General features: G+C 39.6%; 2 protein-coding genes across 2 annotated transcripts in view; one reads left to right on the plus strand and one right to left on the minus strand.

Annotated features, from left to right (window-relative positions):
- Positions 1–419: 419 nt before the first annotated feature.
- Positions 420–18,749, plus strand: hdac3 (histone deacetylase 3). The gene is made up of 15 exons (XM_062045408.1): positions 420–671; positions 973–1,055; positions 5,250–5,392; positions 6,797–6,878; positions 7,034–7,090; positions 7,324–7,379; positions 7,450–7,583; positions 10,211–10,291; positions 10,406–10,479; positions 12,708–12,772; positions 12,848–12,937; positions 13,025–13,083; positions 13,177–13,256; positions 13,481–13,638; positions 18,141–18,749. The coding sequence occupies exons 1-15, from the start codon at positions 617–619 to the stop codon at positions 18,208–18,210; spliced, it is 1,287 nt and encodes a 428-aa protein (XP_061901392.1). The 5' UTR covers positions 420–616; the 3' UTR covers positions 18,211–18,749.
- A 31-nt stretch (positions 18,750–18,780) lies between these two features.
- The window catches only part of myot (myotilin), a 68,888-nt gene continuing 64,774 nt past the window's right edge, over positions 18,781–22,894 (minus strand). Inside the window, exon 18 of the mRNA XM_062045406.1 lies at positions 18,781–20,755. Coding sequence (XP_061901390.1) covers positions 20,613–20,755 — 143 coding nt within the window. The 3' untranslated portion in view covers positions 18,781–20,612. The remainder of the gene's footprint in view (positions 20,756–22,894) is intronic.

Genomic DNA, 22,894 nt, shown 5'->3' on the forward strand with positions numbered 1-22,894 from the left:
GTGGGGGCTAAATTCCCCAAAAAGGGAACTAATGCATGGATATTGATTGAAATTAGGTAATACCTTTCTCAAACGATTTCCATGCACTTTCATCCCACAAATTGTTTTACAATTACAAAATACAACGGATCCTTGTTCTATAAAAATGGGACCCATTACCTCCCTGCTTGGCACCCAGAATCAAAGGGTTGGAATTGGGGGTTAAATCACCAAAAATGATTCCCGGGCGCGGCCACCGCTGGTGCCCACTGCTCCCCTCACCTCCCAGGGGGTGGTCAAGGGTGATGGGTCAAATGCAGAGGGTAATCTCGCCACACCTAGTGTGTGTGTGACAATCATTGGTACTTTAACTTTTTTTAACCGTACGGCGTAAAATTGCCCCCACTAGCTAAGGCTTGTCGTTGGCACGCTGCTCAAAGCGGCATGTACCATTTATTTATTCATATATCGGCTCCAAACGCATCCCCCGCCCTTCTCTGTTGTCATTGTCGCTGTTTGATGACGTACGCCACACGGATTGTACAATGGCGACCGACTCTACAAATTGACAAACAAAATGGCATTTTTATAGCTGTAAAGACGTCTGCAAAATTTTAGAAATAACATTTTACCGAGAATGACCAACAGAACGTCTTATTTCTATGACCCGGACGTGGGCAACTTTCATTACGGTGAGTAGCGATGGTTGTCTTAGTTAGGCGGGCCTACAAAGGCAAACGGATGCTAAGCTTGTCTCGGAATATATTTTTATTATCTTTTAGGATTTTCCTCTGTAACATTGATGTGTACATTTTATTTTATTTATTCTTTTGTCTGCCAAGGGTTTTATTTTACTTGCGTTGGCATTGTCAAGTTAGAGTTACGATATACACCTTTTTTCATTAATTTGGAATCATGTCACGAATTAAATTGTGTTTTTATTTTACAAATGAAAATGTAATATCTTTTTCGCCATTATTGCTCTAAATAAAGGTGCTGGTCATCCTATGAAGCCTCACCGGTTATCCCTGACTCACAGTCTGGTGCTGCACTATGGACTCTACAAAAAAATGATGGTGAGCACAACACACAAATGCACTAAGTAGTCACAGCATTAGGTACACCTTATATTAGAGCCATCCATCCAGGCTGGAGCCTATCCCAGCTGCACTGGGGCGAAAGGCAGGGTACACCCTGGACAAGTCGCCACCTCATCGCAGGGCCAACACAGTCACAATAACAACAACAATAACATACATGGACAAGACTAGGATTGACAAATAGGAGAGTTAGACCAGGTTTGTCCAAAGTGTAAGTCATCTTTTTATTGGCCCGCGACATATATAGAAAAATGTCCTGGATTGGAACATTGCGCAAAACAACTAAGACAAATTGGAACTGGCCCAAATCCTAGCAAAAAGTGGGCAGAAAAAACAAAATGGCCAAAAACTTGTGCACCTTACTTGTACATGGTCTTGATTATTTCAATGGGTCCTGTTATGATGAACATACTTTTCAAGATACGGTAAGTGTTTGAGTTAGCTAAAGCCCTTAAAAAGGTTTTAGTTGGTGGAATAATCATAATCTTAGTAAAGAATAATAACTAAAGCTGTCAAATGATTAAAATATTTAACAGCGATTAATCGCAGATATACTTTTTCGGCTTTAATAAGTGAACCCTAGACAGACAATTTTCGAGTGTTTAATACCATGACTGGACAATTAGTTTGCGTTAATGAAATGCTGTTTGAACATTATGCTTTTTTTAAACAGCTCCACACAAAAAAGACGTAAACACGCTTTTAATGACAATAAAAAAAATACCTGCAATGCAGATTTTGTATATTGTAGGAATACAGAGTTTGTACTTCTGCTGTAGGAGCACTTGCATTCAGAAGAGCAGCTACGCCATGTTTAGGTACCAGTTTCACGCATTAATAACATACAATGTGGATTGTTATGATCATGATTCGACTGTCAAAAAATATTATTGGTAATATAAAATGTGACATTTTATCTAAATAAATGCATGACAATGTTTGAACCTTTATTAATTATTAAAATGTAATACTAAACATTCTATGATTGCAGACTATCAATCAGAACAGGTTATAAAAGAATATACACTTTATTTCAATCTGCCAGAAAACATTTATTTAGGTAGAAATATCACAGATTACTTTACAAAACATCTTTGGTCGTAATGTAAGACATATTAATTTTGTTTGTGTTGTTAGACCCGATGTAAAGTGTAGCCCCTTTATTGTGAAGTCAAAAGTGTATGATTGATTTGAGAAGGTGTCTTGACATGATTTGATGACGTAAAATTATCCGTTAAAAAATGACTCCAAACTTCCTCTACCGTATTTTTTTCTGCTGAGCTTTTATTCCATCTTTTTAAAGCAGTTAGTGTAACAATCAAAATGTTATGCAATTACTGCATTCAACTGTAATCCAAACACGGACGTGAAGCTCCACTCTGCAGGCAGCAAAGGCGCCCGCAGGCAGTTGCTGCACTGATGTCGTCTTTTCTTGTTGGGAGAACGAATTGCCATGGCTTTTGACATGAGATTTTCCATAATGTCCTCCTTTTCTTTGTGCATTTCTGGTCACTATTTTCGAGCTTGTGCCTCAACAGCAACGGAACAACACCATTACATTTCCCACGTTATGAAATAGCCCAAGGGTCAAAAAGGAGTCTGGGAAGCATGCGCGTTAATCGCGCGTTAAAAAAGTTAGTGCCGATAAAGTAACTAGCGCATTATCTTTGACAGCTCTAATAAAAACAAAAGAGTAATATCTCAATGGGTCACATTTTATTTTATTACTATGTGCTAATGTTAGGCTTTTAGAGATACTTTTGGAACCCTTTCCAGCTTTATGCAAATTGGGGCGGTATAGCTCGGTTGGTAGAGCGGCCGTACCAGCAACTTGAGGGTTGCAGGTTCGATCCCCGCTTCCGCCATTCTAGTCACTGCCGTTGTGTCCTTGGGCAATACACTTCACCTACCTGCTCCCAGTGCCACCCACACTGTTTTAAATGTAACTTAGATATTGAGTTTCACAATGTAAAGCGCTTTGAGTCACTTGAGAAAAAGCGCTATATAAATGTAATTCACTTCACTTCACTTCACAATTATTGATCGTAGATCTTCTGTGAGCTCTTTTGGGCGAGGCATGGTTCACATCATCCATCCATCCATCTTCTTCCGCTTATCCGAGGTCGGGTCGCGGGGGAAGCAGCCTAAGCAGGGAAACCCAGACTTCCCTCTCCCCAGCCACTTCGTCCAGCTCCTCCCGGGGGATCCCGAGGCGTTCCCAGGCCAGCCGGGAGACAAAGTCTTCCCAACGTGTCCTGGGTCTTCCCCGTGGCCTCCTACCGGTCGGATGTGCCCTAAACACCTCCCTAGGGAGGCGTTCGGGTGGCATCCTAACCAGATGCCCGAACCACCTCATCTGGCTCCTTTCGATGTGGAGGAGCAGCGGCTTTACTTTGGGCTCCCCCCGGATGGCAGAGCTTCTGACCCTATCTCTAAGGGAGAGCCCCGCCACCCGGCGGAGGAAACTCATTTCGGCCGCTTGTACCCGTGATCTTGTCCTTTCGGTCATAACCCAAAGCTCATGACCATAGGTGAGGATGGGAACGTAGATCGACCGGTAAATTCAGAGCTTTGCCTTCCGGCTCAGCTCCTTCTTCACCACAACGGATCGATACAGCGTCCGCATTACTGAAGACGCCGCACCGATCCGTCTGTCGATCTCACGATCCACTCTTCCCTCACTCGTGAACAAGACTCCGAGGTACTTGAACTCCTCCACTTGGGGCAGGGTCTCCTCCGCAACCCGAAATTGGCACTCCACCATTTTCCGGGCGAGAACCATGGACTCGGACTTGGAGGTGCTGATTCTCATCCCAGTCGCTTCACACTCAGACAATGGTTCACATCAGACAATGCTTTTTGAGAACAGCACACTTACCACAGGTGTGTGTTTTTTATAAGGCAGGGCAGCTTTAACCAACACATATAATCTCGTCAAATTGATTAGACTCCATGTTGTCTGAGTCCTGGTTCCAATCAGCTCTTGGAGAAGTCCTTAGCCTAGGGGTTCACATACTTTTTCCACCCTGCACTGTAAAAAATTACATGTTGTGTTCAATAAAAACAAAAAAAATATCTCATTTTTTGTGTAGTATTAGTTTAAGCAGACTGTGTTTGTCTATTGTCGTGGCTTCGATGAAGATCAAAACACATTTATGCAGAAATCCAAGTAATCACAAAAAGTTCGCATACTTTTTCTTGCAACTAGGTAGGTGAATTACCTGATTTTGATGACTTGCATTGATTGGAATCAGACAGGATTGACATTAATGCCATGTGTACGTTGGTAAACCTCACTCCCTGTCACCTTAAGAGGCTTGCAATGTTGACCGCTCTGGCTTTTAGCTTGGTGCCTTGCACACTTAGCTCTCATTTGGAGGACCGAGGTTCGAGCCCCGAACAGAACATAAGCAGGCAGGTTACACAATTACATGAACCTATTTTTAACATCATCGCACATTTATAAAGAGCCCAGGAAATATCATGTTTTTTTGTTTTTTTTATCGTCCGTGTGTGTTATAAGGAGCTCACACGCTTTAGACTGCCGCTGCACAAAGTGACACCAACACATTTAAGTCAATACTTTCATGTTACGTTGGTAAATAAGGTTTAAAAAAATCTTATGAAACAAATCAGTCTAAGAATGTAAATTGGAAGGAACATAAATTATCAATTATTCACAGCAACAACATATGGCTTCATTAATGAATTCATCATTTGTAGAGCATTTATGAGGATATTCTCTGAAAGACTTCCTGCCTTTTCTCTCTTAAGTCTTCAACATAACTTCTTTTTATTACAAAATAACAAAAACGTGTGAACTAAGTCTATAAAATGCCACTAGTTGCTTTAAAAAAATAAACGAGAGGGCTCCGAATACTAAATACACTGATCCATGTCTTCCTATTCTCTAGCAGACCAAGTGCATATAAGTGTTAGGAAGCAGATTTCCACTATCTACTGGACAGAGTTTTAACGACAAGAAGCATTAAAAGACTTTTAAATAATGTGTTTATGAGCAATGGCCTCACAGGTATCGCCAAAACAAATTGTGGATGTCCAAATGTATTTGTAGTGGGCCACCACAAATAAATGAATGCATGGGAAAACACTGTGGCTAAATGACCCAATGTGAGCAAACGACATCAAATCATGCTTTGATTTTTGCAGGTGTTTAAGCCATATAAAGCGTCACAGCACGACATGTGTCGCTTCCATTCGGAAGACTACATAGACTTCTTGCAGAAGGTCAGCCCCAACAACATGCAGGGCTTCACCAAGAGCCTCAACACATTTAATGTTGGAGATGACTGGTGAGTTTTCACTGCTACTTTTTAAATTATAATACTCAGAAATAGGGATATGCCGATCGATTGGCCGCTGATCAGTATCGGCCGATTTTCGTACATGATCGCCATTGCCGATTAATGCCTTTTAATGCCGATCAAAAACACAGATCCCCTCAGGCTGACATTGTATTTATTTTTAGTCCCCCGGCTGACGAGCGGCTAGCAGCTAAATTATGTGTCTCCATTAGGGTTGCACAATGACGACGCTATACGACATAAATGATATAAAGTTTGCAGACGATGGAGCTTTTGAAACTATCGTTATATTGTGATAATGCTTGTTGATGACACATAGCTGTGTGCCACAAATTTGACAGTGAGAAGCAGACAAACGCTTCCTCATTACACTGTTACATTCTTCCTAGGGCCTAATGTCCATCCACAGTCCAAAGCCACTTCTAAGTCACCAATCCTTACCTACATGGTGGAAAATAAACTGTTTCTTACAAGGATCATCACTGGAGGAATAGCTAAACACACACCGTAGGAGAATATGCTAACCACTAGCTGGAGCTTTTGAATGTAAAAAAGGTGGGCGGCTGAATTACAAATATCAACAGGAACGATACCAAGAATTGCATCAGTATATGGTAGATACTACAGTGGTTAAACTGATGTTTTGTATTATGAAAAATATTTTGTAGTTTACAAACTCAGGAAATAAGTCACTGGACACAAGAGGGATTTAAAAGCAAAAACCGGCAATATAACTGGAAAATATGCAATGTTACCGCATACGTCAGCAGTTAAATTAGGAGCCTTTTTAACTAAAAAATGGTTATATAATTTACATACCAAACAAAATACTGTGATATATATTTATTGTTATTGGAGGAGACTGCAATATATATTGCGTTATAGAATTTGGGCCATATCGCTTATCACTACTTGCATGTATACATCTCTAGAGGCAGAATATAAGACAGAAACTGTTGCATTTATATATGTGGATACTCGGACATCCACTAGTTCAAATTACTGTTTTAATGTCATAATACACGTGTTTATTTTTGCAGTAACTTTACTTGTCAGTGTGGCTGTGATACTTGCTGTGTTCAGTTTGATCTATTGTTTTTGTCATATCCTTAACCTTTGAGCATCATAATTTATTTCACAGTTTTGAATTACGTTATTAAGCATCACTAATTGGCTCATAGCAGCTAACAAATTACAAGTCAAATGTTTGTCTATAGATGTTGTCATTCATATCCAGGTTATTGTATTCATTCTTATTTATTTTCAGCTTGAACTGATGAAGTTTGCTCAAACTCAGGACAAGCTAAACAGTCCGGTTGGGATCGATTGAATGCTCTGAAAAGTCAAAAGTTTATCTTTTTGGAGCACTAATGAACTTCTTGCATGTCTCAGTCCTGTCTTTCCAGGTCTTTTTGAGTTCTGCTCCAGATACACAGGAGCCTCATTGCAGGGTGCTACACAACTCAACCATAAGGTAAATACTGTAAACACACACACCTTGGAGAAGTATAACACAATCTTCTGTGTCCTACCAGAACTCATAAGTTCACCTGATTTACTGGACATTGTTTTATTTTGCCATCTTGACACTCACTGTGTCTCTTGACGGTCTTTGACTTAATTTGCCAGATATGTGACATCGCCATCAACTGGGCAGGAGGACTGCATCATGCCAAGAAGTTTGAGGTCAGAACACAACACTTGCATGCACTCACCAGCCACAACATTATAAGTTTCAGTTTAAAAAAGTATTTTAACCAAGATAATATTGCTAATTTTAGCTTGTTATTGTTATAAAGGTATCAATTAATCTCAATGCTGATTATTGTATCAACTTAACTTTGTTTGCCTCAATAAGATAACCAGAAATAGCTGTCAATATGCAATCCAGGCAGAAAATGTTTCTGTTATGTTTGCAGGCGTCTGGATTTTGTTACGTCAACGACATTGTCATTAGTATACTGGAGCTTCTCAAGTAAGACTTCACTAAATAGTGTTACGACAGTGGGCTTGTTTCCTTCTACACAAATGTGTGTGTGTTCCAGATACCACCCTAGGGTCCTGTACATTGACATAGACATTCATCATGGTGACGGTGTGCAGGAAGCCTTCTATTTGACGGATCGGGTCATGACTGTGTCCTTCCACAAATACGGGAACTACTTTTTTCCAGGGACAGGTGAGCGCTCCTTCAGGCAAATGATTCCATACACCTTCATGAAAGTTCACATTTTCTATTAACATGTGCAAGTACACGGACCCTGAAAACATACACAAATGTTGCACAGGCGGCCCTCCTTGTATTTAAACAGACTCCCATAAATTATTTAAACTGTCTAAAAAGGAAAAGACTACCTTTTTTACGGACTGTAGAGTGCACTGGTATCTAAGCCGCATCTAATAAACTTCAGGAAAAAAAATCATGTTTCCATATGTTAGCCGCACCATATGTTGTGAAATGAGTTATTTTAAATGTTTATTTACAAACCTTAATTGTTTCCAAACAGTGCCTGTAACACGGCTGAACAAAACAAACGTCATCGTCATGGACGGAATAACTGCGGAAGCTAGCTCTCCAATCAGCCAAACAGACCCAATAACTCCACGGTGACTTTTTTGGTGATTTTACTGAGGAATTTGTGAAACTGAAACGATACAAAAATAATTCCGTTGTAAGTTAATAATACTTATACAGACACTCGTAAACGTGTTTGCGTATTAACTAATGTTAACGATAACAATGCTAGCTTTATTACACTACGATAGCACATACAAATATGCATAAACACTCCTACAGACATCACACATGTGACGGTTTAGTAAGTATGAATAGTTTTAGTTTTACTGTGAATCTTACAAATGTTGCTTGGAGTGATGAATGAAGAATCCTTTTGAGCCGAAACTCTATGGACGGTTTTCAACCTGCAACACATAGTGTGCAAACTCGTCCAAACAATAACAGACAATTTCAGTGTCTATGTGTTTAATGAAAACTATTGAACACAGAACATTATGGCCGTGAGCAAAGAGACTGTAAATCTATAAATTAGCTGAACCTTTTTTTATAAGCCGCAGGGTTCAAAGCATAGGAAAAAAGTAGCGGCTTAATTGCTTGGATTCAAGATAACGTCATGTCCGGCTCATTGAATACACTTGGTGGTCAAGCCAGCGTCTGTTCTCAATGGGTACCAGGCGCCCTTTAGCCTTTCTCAAAGAAAAATGCCCTATTCTTGCGTTGTTTTTCGGCTGTACGAACCGTTTAAATCACGAAAAATGATAAAAGTTTCTTCAGAGTTCCTCGAGAGGTAATCAAAAATGGCGGAAGAGTGCAAAATTTTATGAATAAAAAACGACAAATGTACCACGCTTTCCAGTACAACGGAACAGAGCCGAAAAATGTACGAGTTTGCAGTGACCACTCCGTTAAAGATTTGTTTGATGTACTTTTAATGTTCAGTGTTTCCCATTTAAGTATTATCTTGATATGTTTTGTATTTATTAAGACACATTTTTGCTATGAGTGTTCTGTAAAGCACCAACTCGGCAAGTCTAAATAAAATAAATCAAATGTTAGTTAAACCTAAAATAGTTTAGTTTTTACCAAAGGCAACGATAATAAATTAAGCTTTCAGCACATACACAATGTTGACATCTATAGTTATCATTTGATAAAGAGAGGGAAACGCGCATACTCGCAAACGGCGCGTGTAACAGCAAGGGCAGGCAACAAACATGGTTGTAGACACAAAGTTAAATCACAATGACAGCAGTTCAGCCACATTTGTCAATTTCCAAGATAGTCTGCATTTAACAGCAGATTTCATTATATTAGCCAGTGTTGATTTTGTTGACTAAAAATGTTTTGCTTAGTTATTGTCAACGACCTATTTTCCCCTGACTAAAGCAGGTCTCGTTGTGAATTTAGTTTTTGAGATGCTCTGCGATAACCCTAATAAAAGTGGTTTTAAGACAACTTCAAAGATTCCTTATCCTTTATACTTTATATTTTAGCCAATGAAATTTACTGTAATTTTAGTTGACTAAAATGTTAAGGAATTTAGCTGGGATTTAATAGACTACAACAAAAACTACACTAATTCAACTTGGATGACTAAAATATGACTAAGAAAAAAAATTTGTAAACAAAATTAACACTGTTATTAGCCAATTCTGTGACTTCGTCCGCTGTTACTTGAACGCGGAAAACATGTGGCCTTATTTTTGTTGTTGAGTTTAGTGATTTTTAGGCATAGTAGGGCTGTGTCAAATAAAAAGTAGCAACCACGGCAACTCAAACTTCTAGTAGACGTGGTCTTTTTTCACTCATTCGCTCTGTTCCGCCGTTTCAAGCTCTGGAATTTGCATGAACGTTGCACGGCCCATTAGCCGTTTTTTTTTTTTCTGATCACCATAGTATCATGATCGTGAGAAGCCATAATCGAAATCAAAATTTTATTAATTGTCCAGCCTTAATAAAGATACACATTTTGATTGGAGAGCAGAAGACTGTGGAATACAATAACACTGCGTTGTCCTTATCTAAGCACAATATCAGGCTAAGCTAGCCAGCATGTGAGGTATTTTTTCACCAGTTTTGTGTTGGCTCTGCGTGCTTAGAACTCCGGCTGAAGCACTAGAAATAGTACCTTGTTGAACCTACAATGCATTTTGTTTCTACTGAGATGAATGAGGCCACATTTAAAATACATGACATCATGTACTAAATCACCACAGACTATGTTTAAGTGTGTTTGTTTCACTTTGCAAGTGTGTAATAATGCACTGTTTGTGTGTGTGTTGTTGAAGGTGACATGTACGAGGTCGGAGCAGAGAGTGGTCGCTACTACTGCCTCAATGTTCCTCTCAGGGACGGCATTGATGACCAGAGTGAGTTATTCCCTCCCCCCTCCCTGACTGCCTCACATTCTTACAGTCATTGTTAACTGTGTGTGTGTGTGTGTGTGTGTGTGTGTGTGTGTGTGTGTGTGTGTGTTTTTTTAGGCTATAGGCAGCTGTTCCAGCCAGTCATTAAACAAGTAGTGGATTTCTACCAACCTACTTGCATCGTTCTACAGGTCAGCCTGACACACATTGCAGTTATGACACACACACACACACACACACACACACACACACACACACACACACACACACACACACACACACACACACACACACACACACACACACACACACACACACACACACACACACACACACACACACACACATTTTATATGGACAAAAGTATTGAGACAATAGGCACCATTCCACCAACAAGACCTAAAAAGGAATGAATGAAAAAGTGCAGTTAGTCTCCCATTTGTAGCAATAACAATTTCACTCTGTGGGAAGACTTTTAAGGGTCTATAGCAGTGATTTTCAAACTCTGGTACACCAAAGAAGCCTGTAAATATATGTACTGTTTATGTAGTATCATTGTTGATAATGATTATGCATTGCGTGTAATGTTACAATGGCCAAAAATATTAAATGAACCGTATTTTCCAGACTATACATCGCAATGGGATATTGCTTGTATTCGGACAAGTGATTTCTTGCCGGAAGTGAAAACCAGTGGTGGTCAACCAAGCTAAGATGGCTGTTGTGCAGCGCACGCACTGCACTATCTGAGTCCGCAAGGGGCCTATACCTTCCTGCAAAAAGCAGTAAAACAGCTGATCAATCAAAACAGAAGTCATCGTCATGGACCCACGAGCTGTGAAAGCCAGCTCTCCAATCAGCTAAACACACTCAATAACTCCACGGTGTTGTTTTGTTGAATTTAAAAAACTGAAACAATACAAAAAGAATGCCATTGTAAGTTCATAATACTAACACAGCCATCCATCCATCCATTTTGTACTGCTTGTCCCTTTCGGGGTCGCGGGGGGTGCGGGAGCCTATCTCAGCTGCATTCAGGCGGAAGGCAAGGTACACCCTGAACAAGTCGCCACCTCATCACAGGGCCAACACAGACAGACAACATTCACACTCACACACTAGGGCCAATTTAATGTTGCCAATCAAAACATCCAGAACATCCAGAAGCTGCAATACATACAGAATAGTGCTGCTAGGATCTAGATGAGAGTGCGGAAATATGACCATATCACACCAATTGTCAAATCCCTTCACTGGCTTCCTGTTCCACTCAGGATGGAATACAAAGTTTCCCTACTAACCCACCAGTGCCTCCATGGAAATACCCCCTTCTCCCTCAAAGAACTACTCACTCCCAAATCCTCCACACGACACCTCCGCTCCGGACAGGCTAACCTCCGAGAACAAAGCTACGAACAATGGGAGACCGGGCTTTCTGCTCCGCCGCTCCCAGTCTGTGGAACGCTCTCCCTGACCACCTGAGGGAACCCCAGACTGTGGATGCTTTTAAAAAAGGCTTAAAAACCCTTCTTTTTAAAAAACCCTTTTTTTAGATATATGCATACTAGTTCTAGCTATTAGGCTGTTCTATTTTTTTATTTTTTTTATTATCTCTTATTTTTTTATTTTTTTGTAAATTTTATTTATTAATTTTTTTAATACACTGTAGCACTTTGAGGTTGTTTACTTAATGTAAAGTGCTTTTTTAAAAATAAAATCTATTATTTTTATTACTAACACAGACACTCGTACACGTGTTAGCACTGTAGCTAATGCTAACGACGCTAGCTTCATTACATTACCATACAAATATGCATAGAAACACTCCTACAGATATCACACATGGGACAGTTTAGTAAGTAAAAATTGTTGTTATAGTGTAAAACTTATAAACGTTGCTTGGAGTGATAAATGAAGAATCCATACAAGTAGAAACGCTATGGACGGCTAGAAGACCGAACAGCAACTGTACTTCAGTAGGTTTATTAAAAGAAAAAAAGTCCAAACCAAACAGCAATGCAGCACCTGCAGTGAGCGAAATCTTACAAAACATGGCACGATAGCACAAACACACCTATTCAGTATGTTTACTTGTTTTTTTTTTACTATTTACTTTATAGCTGTTAATCAGTGAATACAAATTCATAAATTATCCACACTGTTTCATAAGCAGCAGGCTTCAAAGCCTAGGGAATTTACAATACTTGTTAAATAAAATCTCTACTGTATTTTAATGTTGGTCATTATGGTGGTACTTAGAGAGCCAAATGTTTTCTGATGTGGTAGTTGGTTTGTTGTCTATTAAAATACATCAGTGACATCAGAAGTCACTGATGTTATGTTGTCCTACATTTGTTTGTCAACAATATGAGGAATATCCACAGTAACTGTGCAAAGTGACACGTGTGGTGTCTTTCAGTGCGGAGCAGATTCTCTGGGCTGTGACAGGCTGGGCTGCTTCAACCTCAGCATACGTGGACACGGGTGTGTGTTGCAATGACATCGTCCTTCACCTGCATGTTTTCTCTTTTATGAATGACTGTGTCGTCTGTTGTGCAGCGAGTGTGTGGAGTTTGTGAAGAGCTTCAAGATTCCTCTGCTGGTTCTGGGAGGAGGTGGCTACACAGTCAGGAATGTGGCCCGATGCTGGTAATGACTTGTTGATGTGAATGCTGACACTTGCATTCACATGAATACTTTTATACTTGAGCAAAATTGTGCTTTATTGCATCATAGGACGTTTGAGACTTCTCTTTTACTGGACGAGTCCATCAGCGATGAGCTGCCTTACAGTGGTAAAATACTGCACAACAAAACACTTTTTTTCAGATGGACAATCATAGTAATTGTTTTGAACTAACTAAAATTTCCCCTGTGTTTTTTTCCAGAGTACTTTGAGTACTTTGCTCCTGACTTTACGCTGCATCCTGACGTCAGCACCAGGATAGAAAACCAGAATTCTCGACAGGTGAGTGCTGTGTGTGCCTCAGGATTTGTTAATTGACTAAAAGCCCGAATGCAGCTGAGCTGAGATAGGCTCCAGCACCCCCCGCGACCCCGAAAGGGACAAGCGGTAGAAAATGGATGGATGGATAAAGGCTTATTTAATAACTGTCACCTCATGGCTGCGTGTGTCTGCTGCTAACACGCTATTTAAACATGTGTAAAGTAATGACTTCAATGTGTTTGCAGTATTTGGAGCAGATCCGTCAGACGGTGTTTGAGAACTTGAAGATGCTAAACCACGCACCCAGTGTTCAGATCCACGACGTCCCCTCGGACATTCTTAGCTACGAACGCACAGATGAGCCCGACCCCGATGAGAGAGGCGGCGAGGAAAACTACACGAGGTCAGAGCACACTCAAACAACAAAGAACGCCAAATAATAGTGTTTCCCATTCATCTATGTATTTGTGGCAGCCCGCCACTAATACTTTTTAAGCTGCAGTTTGTATAATAACTCAGTTTCTTAACACAGCTCATACGCACCTGGTCTGCCAGAGAATAAGAAGATGTAGGAGAAAGGATCGGTGTTGCTAACTTAGCAACTTTGTTGCTATATTTAGTGAGTGTTTAGACCCCTCTAGATATTACTTGGGCTTTAACAGTGAATGTATTGAGGTTTTTTTTGTTACAAACCCTCAGCTTTGGTTTAGAGAAGGGCCACCTCCACAAGCCTGGGGGTGAGCATTACCGCCACCGTGGAAGGCAAGGTGTGGAAAGGTGCCGAACACCTACACAAGTGTGCAGCCCAGCCTTTGACTCGCGGGAGTAATGGCTAGCAATATTGCTAATAATTTTCGGAGTGTAAGTCGCTCCGGAGTATGTCGCACCAGCCGAAAATGCATAATAAAGAAGGAAAAAAACATATATAAGTCGCACTGGCGTATAAGTTACATTTTTTGGGGAAATTTATTTGATAAAACCCAACACCAAGAATAGACATTTCAAGGGCAATTTAAAATAAATAAAGAATAGGCTGAATAAGTGTACGTTATATGACGCATAAATAACCAACTGAGAACATGCCTGGTATGTTAACGTAACATATTATGGTAAGAGTCATTCAAATAACTATAACATATAGAACATGCTATACGTTTACCAAACAATCTGTCACTCCTAATCGCTAAATCCGATGAAATCTTATACGTCTAGTCTCTTACGTGAATGAGCTAAATGATATTATTTGATATTTTACGGTAATGTGTTAATAATTTCACACATATGTCGCTCCTGAGTATAAGTCGCACCCCCGGCCAAACTATGAAAAAAACTGCGACTTATAGTCCGAAAAATACGGTATATACTGTAATATATATATATATATATATATATATATATATATATATACACTGAACAAAAATATGAATGCAAAACTTTAGTTTTTGCTCCCATTTTTCATGAGTTGAACCGTAAGATCTAAAACTTTTACTATCTACACAAAATACCTATTCCTCTCAAATATTGTTCACAAATCTGTGTAAATTTCTGTTAGTGAGGACTTCTTTTTTGCCAAGATAATCCATCCCATCTGACAGATGTGGCATATCAAAATGCTGATGAAACAGCATGATTATAGCACAGGTGTGCCTTAGACTGCCCACAATAAAGGCCACGCTTAAATGTGCAGTTTTGCGTTATTGGGGATCTGGGGGGGGTCAGAAAGGGTATCTGGTGTAACCACCATTTGCCTCACGCAGAGCAACACATTTCCTTCGCATAGAGTTGATCAGGTTGTTGATTGTGGCCTATGGAATGTTGGTCCACTCTTCAATAGCTGGGCGAAGTTGCTGGATATTGGCAGGAACGGGAACACGCTGTCGTATACACCGATCCACAGCATCCCAAACATGCTCAATGGGTGACATGTCCGGTGAGTATGCTGGCCATGCAAGAACTGGGATGTTTTCAGCTTTTAGAAACTGCACAAATCATTTGCAACATGAGGTGATGGTCTCTGGTGAATGGCACAACAATGGGACTGAGGATGTCGTTACGGCATCTCTGTGCATTTAAAATGCCATCAATAAGATGCACTCGCGTTCATATCCATAACATACGCCTGCCCATACCATAACCCCAACCCCACCATGGGCCACTCGGTTCACAACGTTGACAACAGCAAGCCGCTCTCCCAGACGACACCACACACACTGTCTGCCCCGAACAGTGAAAGTTGGGATTCATCCGTGAAGAGAACACCTCTCTAACGTGCCAGACGCCATCGAATGTGAGCATTTGTCCACTCAAGTCGGTTACGATGACGAGCATTCAGATGAGCTTCCCTGGGATGGTGTGTCACACTTTGTGCAGAAATTATTCGGTTATGCAAACCAATTGTTGCAGCAGCTGTCCGGGTCGCTGGTTTCAGACGATCATGAAGGTGCACCTGCTGGATGTTGAGGTCCTAGGCTGGTGTGATTAAACGTGGTCTTGCTGTTGTGAGGCTGGTTGGCTGTACTGCCAAATTCTCTGAAAACCTTTTGGAGATGGCTTAAGGTAGAGAAATTAACATTCAATTCACGGGCAACAGCTCTTGTGGACATTCCTGCAGTCAGCATGGCAACTGCACGCTCCCTCAAAACTTGCGACATCTGTGGCATTGTGCTGTGTGATAAAACTGCACGTTTCAGAGTGGCCTTTTATTTTGAACAGCCTAAGGCACACCTGTGCAATAATCATGCTGTTTAATCAGCATCTTGATATGCCACACCTGTGAGGTGGGATGGATTTTCTTGACAGAGAAGTGCTCACTAACACAGATTTGTGAACAATATTTGAGAGAACCTTTTGTGTATATAGGAAACATTTTAGATCTTTGAGTTCAATTCATTAAAATTGGGAGCAAAAAAGTGTTTTTATATTTTGGTTTAGTATATATAATTGATAAGAATACTTTTTTAAAAAATGTTCTCGGCCATATCTATGCAACCAAATGCTTTTCTGTTTTGAAAATGTCACATTATAATTATACCAAATACATTGCGAGAATCTGTTTTACTGAGAATCGAATTGTCACCCCAGGAATTGGATGGAATCGTTAGGTCCCCAAAAATTAACACACCTAATGTTTGGTCTGTTTATTGGACCACGAGCAATTGTAGAAATAAACAAATAAAACAGTAAAAATGGACAAAAAGATCAAAAAGGCATGATGTAACAAGCAAAGGCTATGTTAATAAACTTTACTTAACTATACTTTGTCTTTACCGTATTTTTTGGAGTATAAGTCGCACCTGCCGAAAATGCATAATAAAGAAGGAAAAAAACATAAGTCGCACTGGAGCCCGGCCAAACTATGAAAAAAAACTGTGACTTAGTCCGAAAAATACGGTAAATATATGTGTAAAATCTTTATTTGTTGCACATGCGTCATGGCCAATATACAAGGCCAATATACAAATTCAGCGTCGTCAGTCCTGTGGGAAACACTGTAAATAAAAGAACTACTGTACACGTGCAACGAGCAAAGGCTATGCCGTGTTTCCCATAAACTGCCAAGAAACCTGTGGCGGTGGGGGCGTGGCTATGGGCGTGGTCACCATGACATCGAGTAATTTGCATACTTTACTACAATGATATGATTTTCTCTAAAAAGGCTCAAAAAAATGTATACTTACTAATTAATAATAACAGTTTTGTTTTAAACGTCCATCCATCCATTTTACAATATAATTACAACACTTTATGTACATATTTATATACAGATTTGAACAATAAGTTATTCACTGAAATATAAATGATAAATGGGTTATACTTGTATAGCGCTTTTCTACCTTCAAGGTACTCAAAGCGCTTTGACAGTATTTCCACATTCACCCATTCACACACTGATGGAGGGAGCTGCCATGCAAGGCGCTACCAGCACCCATCAGGAGCAAGGGTGAAGTGTCTTGCCCAAGGAAACAACAGACGTGACTAGGATTGTAGAAGGTGGGGATTGAACCCCAGTAACCAGCAACCGTCCGATTGCTGGCACAGCCACTCTACCAACTTCGCCACACCGTCATTTATTAATTGTGGTTCTTACAAAAAATATATCTTATAAAAATATAAAAGCTAACGTCCATCCATCCATTTTACAATATAATTACAACACTTTATGTACATACTTATATACAGATTTGAACAATAAGCTATTCACTGAAATATATTTATTAATTGTGGTTCTTACAAAAAATATATCTTATAAAAATATAAAAGCTAAAATGTCTCTTAAAGCTCTGCCCCTTTAATTAGTGCATACTAAGTAATTTAACTTTAGCCTACTACTACAACCATATTATTTACCAGCAACATAAAGTGAAACAAAGGCAGAGGTGTCCTGCCACAGTCAGTAACAAATAAACAGAAAACAGTAGTGGTGGTAGATAGACACAAAGCTTCATCAAACATCTGATCCACTGAACAAATAGCTCCAAAAATCTTGATCCTACACTTCTCTTTTGTAAAGTAAATCTGAACAGCCGATATGGGCACCTACATCAACTATATGATATGCCTGAGAAGCTGGACAGGACAACAAAAAAAAATGTTTTTAAATATTAAAAACATTTTTTTTTTTTTTTGTGGCGGCCTTAATTCTTTCGTGGCAGGCCGCCACAAATAAATGAATGTGTGGGAAACACTGCTATGTTAATACATTTTACTTTACTATACTTTGTCTTTAAATATATGTAAAATGTTTATTTCTTGCACATGCATCATGGCCAATATACAAATTCAGCGCCATCAGTCCTGTGGGAAACACTGTAATTAAAATAACTACTGTACACGTGCAAAATGACTAACATGAAAATTGTAACCTTTAAAGTTTACTTGCTGTTTACGATGATGTCACTCCCACAGGCCAGAAGCAGCAAACGAGTTCTACGACGGTGACCATGACAACGATAAAGAAAGTGATGTGGAAATATGACCATGAATTTGTTTCCTTGACTGAAGATTACAATGGACACACGAAACGTCACATTAAATGTCCAACAAAGTTTTGGACATTTAAAACTGTCATTGTTTCCATTTTTGTGTACATGTACAATAACTTGTCAAAATTTTGATATTAGTAGTTTTTAAAATATCTTTGTCATGTTTCTGTTAGTAAAATATGTCACCTGACACACCAATTGTTGACATTCAGTCTTACTTTGGGGTTGTTGGACACAAAAAACTGCAATCACAGTACATTACAAACCCGTCTTGAAGAAACATTTCTCATGTGCCTTTGTTCTCATTTGTATTTTTACAACACTTTGTATTTAGTGCACATGTGAATTAAGCTGGCACTGTGTGTGTGTGTGCGTTGCAGCTGATGCCATACTTGTTGACTTGAGTGCGGCCGTTTAAAGTCCGATGCTTCCACACTGCAACTCTTACCCAAAAATACATCTGCCAGATTGTATTGTTTTCAGGAGGATTAGTTTTTTCTAATAAAATGGACAGATAGTACAATCAGAATGTTTAGTTACTGTACCAACAAAGCATGCGTTGAAACCAAGTTGTTACTTTATTCCTCATTCATCCCCAACAATTTACACAACAAAACACACTTCTACCTGCACTTGATATTAGAACTACTTTGGCACTCTGAGCAAACCAGATGCTTTTAACACTTGTAGGATTACAGGGTCTGATCGTCACTTTTAAATTATAGGCAACTTGATGCCTCAACAGATACTCCTAACTTCCAATAAATATATTTATTCACATAAAACACTTTATCATGGCATGAATGAACTTTAAAAACAAACATTATGCTGAATACAATTCGCAAGGATTGTTAGGGCCTTCATGTTCTATTACATTTGAGGTAAAATGTAATAAAAGTTACTTACAGTTCCAGTGACTGCAAATTAATAATGGTGGCGGGAGTAAAGTTCAGTAGTTCCTACACTACCTCCAAACAAGTTAGAGATATCTGCCTCTTGGGTGAAATTTCAGTATGAACTTAAAATCCATAATAACCTTTGCAGGTAAACCTAAATCATTTGAATGCAGTTGTAACCATTTCAGTACTTTCCGCACAACTTGCTGTTCTCTAACAAGAAATGTAACAACATAAGTTACAGGAAGTGTGATTGATGAATCAACCAATACATTTTCATGCTCTTCCAGTCTCTGTAGCAACCTGCTGGTGACTCACACTGGCCCTCAAAGCTCAGGGGCCACTTTCCTGTCAACACCCTGTCTGTTCATCAATTCATGTGGTCTTGGTTTCATGTCGAAATGTGAACAGCATGATGAAGCGGATTGAAAATACAAATTCTAATTGAACCACAACTTCTATTATTCCTTCAAATCTTAAATTTTGGGGGAATTTGGCATTCAGTTTTTTGCTAGAAAAAAAGTTGTGCAAAAAGTAGTAAAACATTTACCAATTGACCGGATTTTCACTTCACCCTAAAATTTCACACAACATTCCCAATACTTTTTGAGTAGACCAGTAATCGTCAAGCTGTAGTGGTATGCTGGCTCCATCTAGCGGTACACCAAATAATTACAGTTACTCTTCAAACTGGCCAAATGATAAAATATAGTTGAATAAAACTAGTCTTGTTTTTAATTATTACTTAGGCCTACTACCCTATTGTATTGTAATGTTGGTCATTACAGTGGTACTTGGATAGCCAAGAGTTTTCTAAGGTGGTACTTGGTAAAAAAAAGAAGAAAAAAAGCATGAGAACCACTGGAGAGAAAGTTCACAATCCAGATTTCGGATGCCGCCATCAAACATTCTAAAATGTGGATGAATTGTGAATAATCCTTAATCCAAACCAGTGGCTCTCCGAGTACCACCTTAGTGACCAACATTCAAATGCAGTAGCGTAGTAGGCCTAAGTATTCATAAAACACAAGGCAGAGGTTTTTATTTAACAAGCTAATTTAACATTTTTGGCCACCGTAACAATACACACAGTTTGAACAGTAACACTGTGTTTGAATATAGGAAAATAAAACACTGTAATTTAATCAAGTGATTCTTTGGCGTACACGTACCAAAGTTTGACGACCACTGATCCAAACAAAGACGCTGATTGATGAGGAAATGTTTCCTGGACTGCAGCTGGATATTTTTAGTAAGCTGTGAGCTTGCCTGCCACTGAACATCTATTAATAAATGCAAATGCCCATAGGGCTGGGAGATGCCAACATGAGCTGCATTCATACGTGACCAACAGCAACAGATGGACGACATGATGCATGAGTGCGATTAAAAACAGAAAGAGTAATAATGTGCTGATACTGTAGATCACTGCATGTGTGCTTTGGCGGTCACATGATCCGGTCTGGCCCACTTCTGACACTTCCAAACCGAGTTCAGATCTACAGCTCCTCGCTCTCGTACAGCGGCGCAGTGTGCTGGGCGGGGCGCTCCGCTGTCATGGCGGGCACCAGGCTCACGGACGACAGCAGCTTCAGCGACTTGGAGCCAGGGGGGGCGGTTTTCATGGGCGTGCTTGCGCGGCCTGGCAGGGGTACGAGGACGGATTAGATACTTTGGGACTGTCTAAAAAAAAAAAAAAAGCCACCACTTGAAAATGATGAGGAATTAGACAACTCTGCATGCAGGTGACTGAAGAGAACAAACACAATAAGGCTCCATGCAGCAGTACAATCATGCTTCCTGTATTTAAAGTTAAAGTACCAATGATTGTCACACACACACACACTAGGTGTGGCGAAATAATTCTCTGCATTTGACCCATCACCCTTGAGGTGAGGGGAGCAGTGAGCAGCAGCGGTGGCCACGCCTGGGATTCATTTTTGGTGATTAGACCCCCAAATTCCAACCCTTGATGCTGAGTGCCAAGCAGGGAGGTAGTGGGTCCCATTTTTATAGTCTTTGGTATGACTCGGCCGGGGTTTGAACTCACAACCTACCGATCTCAGGGCGGACACTCTTTTAGTACACAATAGCTCTTCTTGATGAACACGACTTTGCAATCATAGCTCAACACATAAAAGTGTGTTTTCTGTGCATGCACATATTCACTGTGAGAAATGCTGCAGACAACACACACAACAAGACACAAACTGAACAAACTTGCTTAAACTGGTCTAAAGTCACTTCCAGAGACACTCCCCTTCCTCTAAACACCACAAATAATTTGCCACCTTCCAATATTTAAAATGTTATTTCTAGAAATGTCCCTCGTTTTAAAAGCTATTTCCTTAGTTTTAGTCATTGGCTAATCTTAATTTGAGCGTTGTTTTCCTATTCTGCTTTAACCTTCGTCTTGTGTTAGGGTCGGCACCGACCCGTTTTAGTTTTTAAATGCATAAAAGAACCACATACATTTATTTTTTTGCATCAAGGCTTTTTGACTCTGTCAGGAACCTCTATTTCAACAAAATAAAACAGTTTTTGTTTTTTTCACTAAATTATAAAATGCTCTGGTTGAAATTATGACCTTGGTGTTGTTAGGGTCGGTTTCGACCCAGTTATAAAAATAAGATTATAAAACAATAATTAGAGCCAAAACTGAACACACTGACAGCCAGCTCCTCTCCCAATCATGTGAGCTTTCGGGGATTCTCATTTTACCTTGTTATCCAGCACAAAAACAAACAAAAACGGGAATGTCCAGACATGTGAGGTCCATTCAGTATAGAGTTGGTGACTTGCAGAGTGCACATCTCCAATTTGCAGCATGCAAAAATGAAAAAAAGATTTACAGTGATAGAAGTTCTTGATAATATTTTTGGTGAAAATGAGGGAGAGGACACAAAGCAGCATAGTGATACGGATGAACAGGTTTCTGAGGTGGAAGACAATGTGGAGTATCATCCAGAAGACACAGACACATCTGATGAGTCTGATGAGGTCATACCAAAGACTATAAAAATGGGACCCATTATCTCCCTGCTTGGCACTCAGCATCAAAGGTTGGAATTGGGGGTTAAATCACCAAAAATGATTCCCGGGCACGGCACCACTGCTGCCCACTGCTCCTCTCACCTCCCAGGGGGTGAACAAGGGGATGGGTCAAATGCAGAGGACAAATTTCACCACACCTAGTGTGTGTGTGACAATCATTGGTACTTTAACTTTAACTTAACTTCATTTGCTTGATTAGTTGTTGTTTGTTTGACCTTGCAAATCTATATTTGGTGTTATGACTTGTTCTGCTTTTCATTTTGTGTTTGTCTTAAAGTTCTGTTGCTGGAAAAAAAAAACTTTTTAGCCTTTTTCTTGAAGTAAATATGTATGGGTCAAAATTGACCCGTAACACCATAGATGTTACTATAGTTAAAATTATTAAAATGAAAAAATAAATAAAACAAATGTATTTAAGAGATGTGTTCTAATACCCCTCAGTAATAGTCAGGTAACACAACAGCCTTTTATTTATTTATACGATTCTCTTGAGGTTAATTTTACCATTTTTTAAATTGAAATTGAGGGGTATACTGACAAAAAAAAGGCCCAATGGCCCACACCAAAAATATTAAAACCAATATTTTCATGGATAAGGAAGCCTAACAAGGTAACCAAGAGATGAGAAACAAATTGGATGATAGATAATTGTTTTTAGTGTATTTTACAGCTGATTTAAGACGTGGATCAAAACCGACCCGTTAACATAAGAGATGGTAACAGAAAG

This window comes from Entelurus aequoreus, linkage group LG04, assembly GCF_033978785.1.
Source record: "Entelurus aequoreus isolate RoL-2023_Sb linkage group LG04, RoL_Eaeq_v1.1, whole genome shotgun sequence".
Taxonomy (NCBI): domain Eukaryota; kingdom Metazoa; phylum Chordata; class Actinopteri; order Syngnathiformes; family Syngnathidae; genus Entelurus; species Entelurus aequoreus.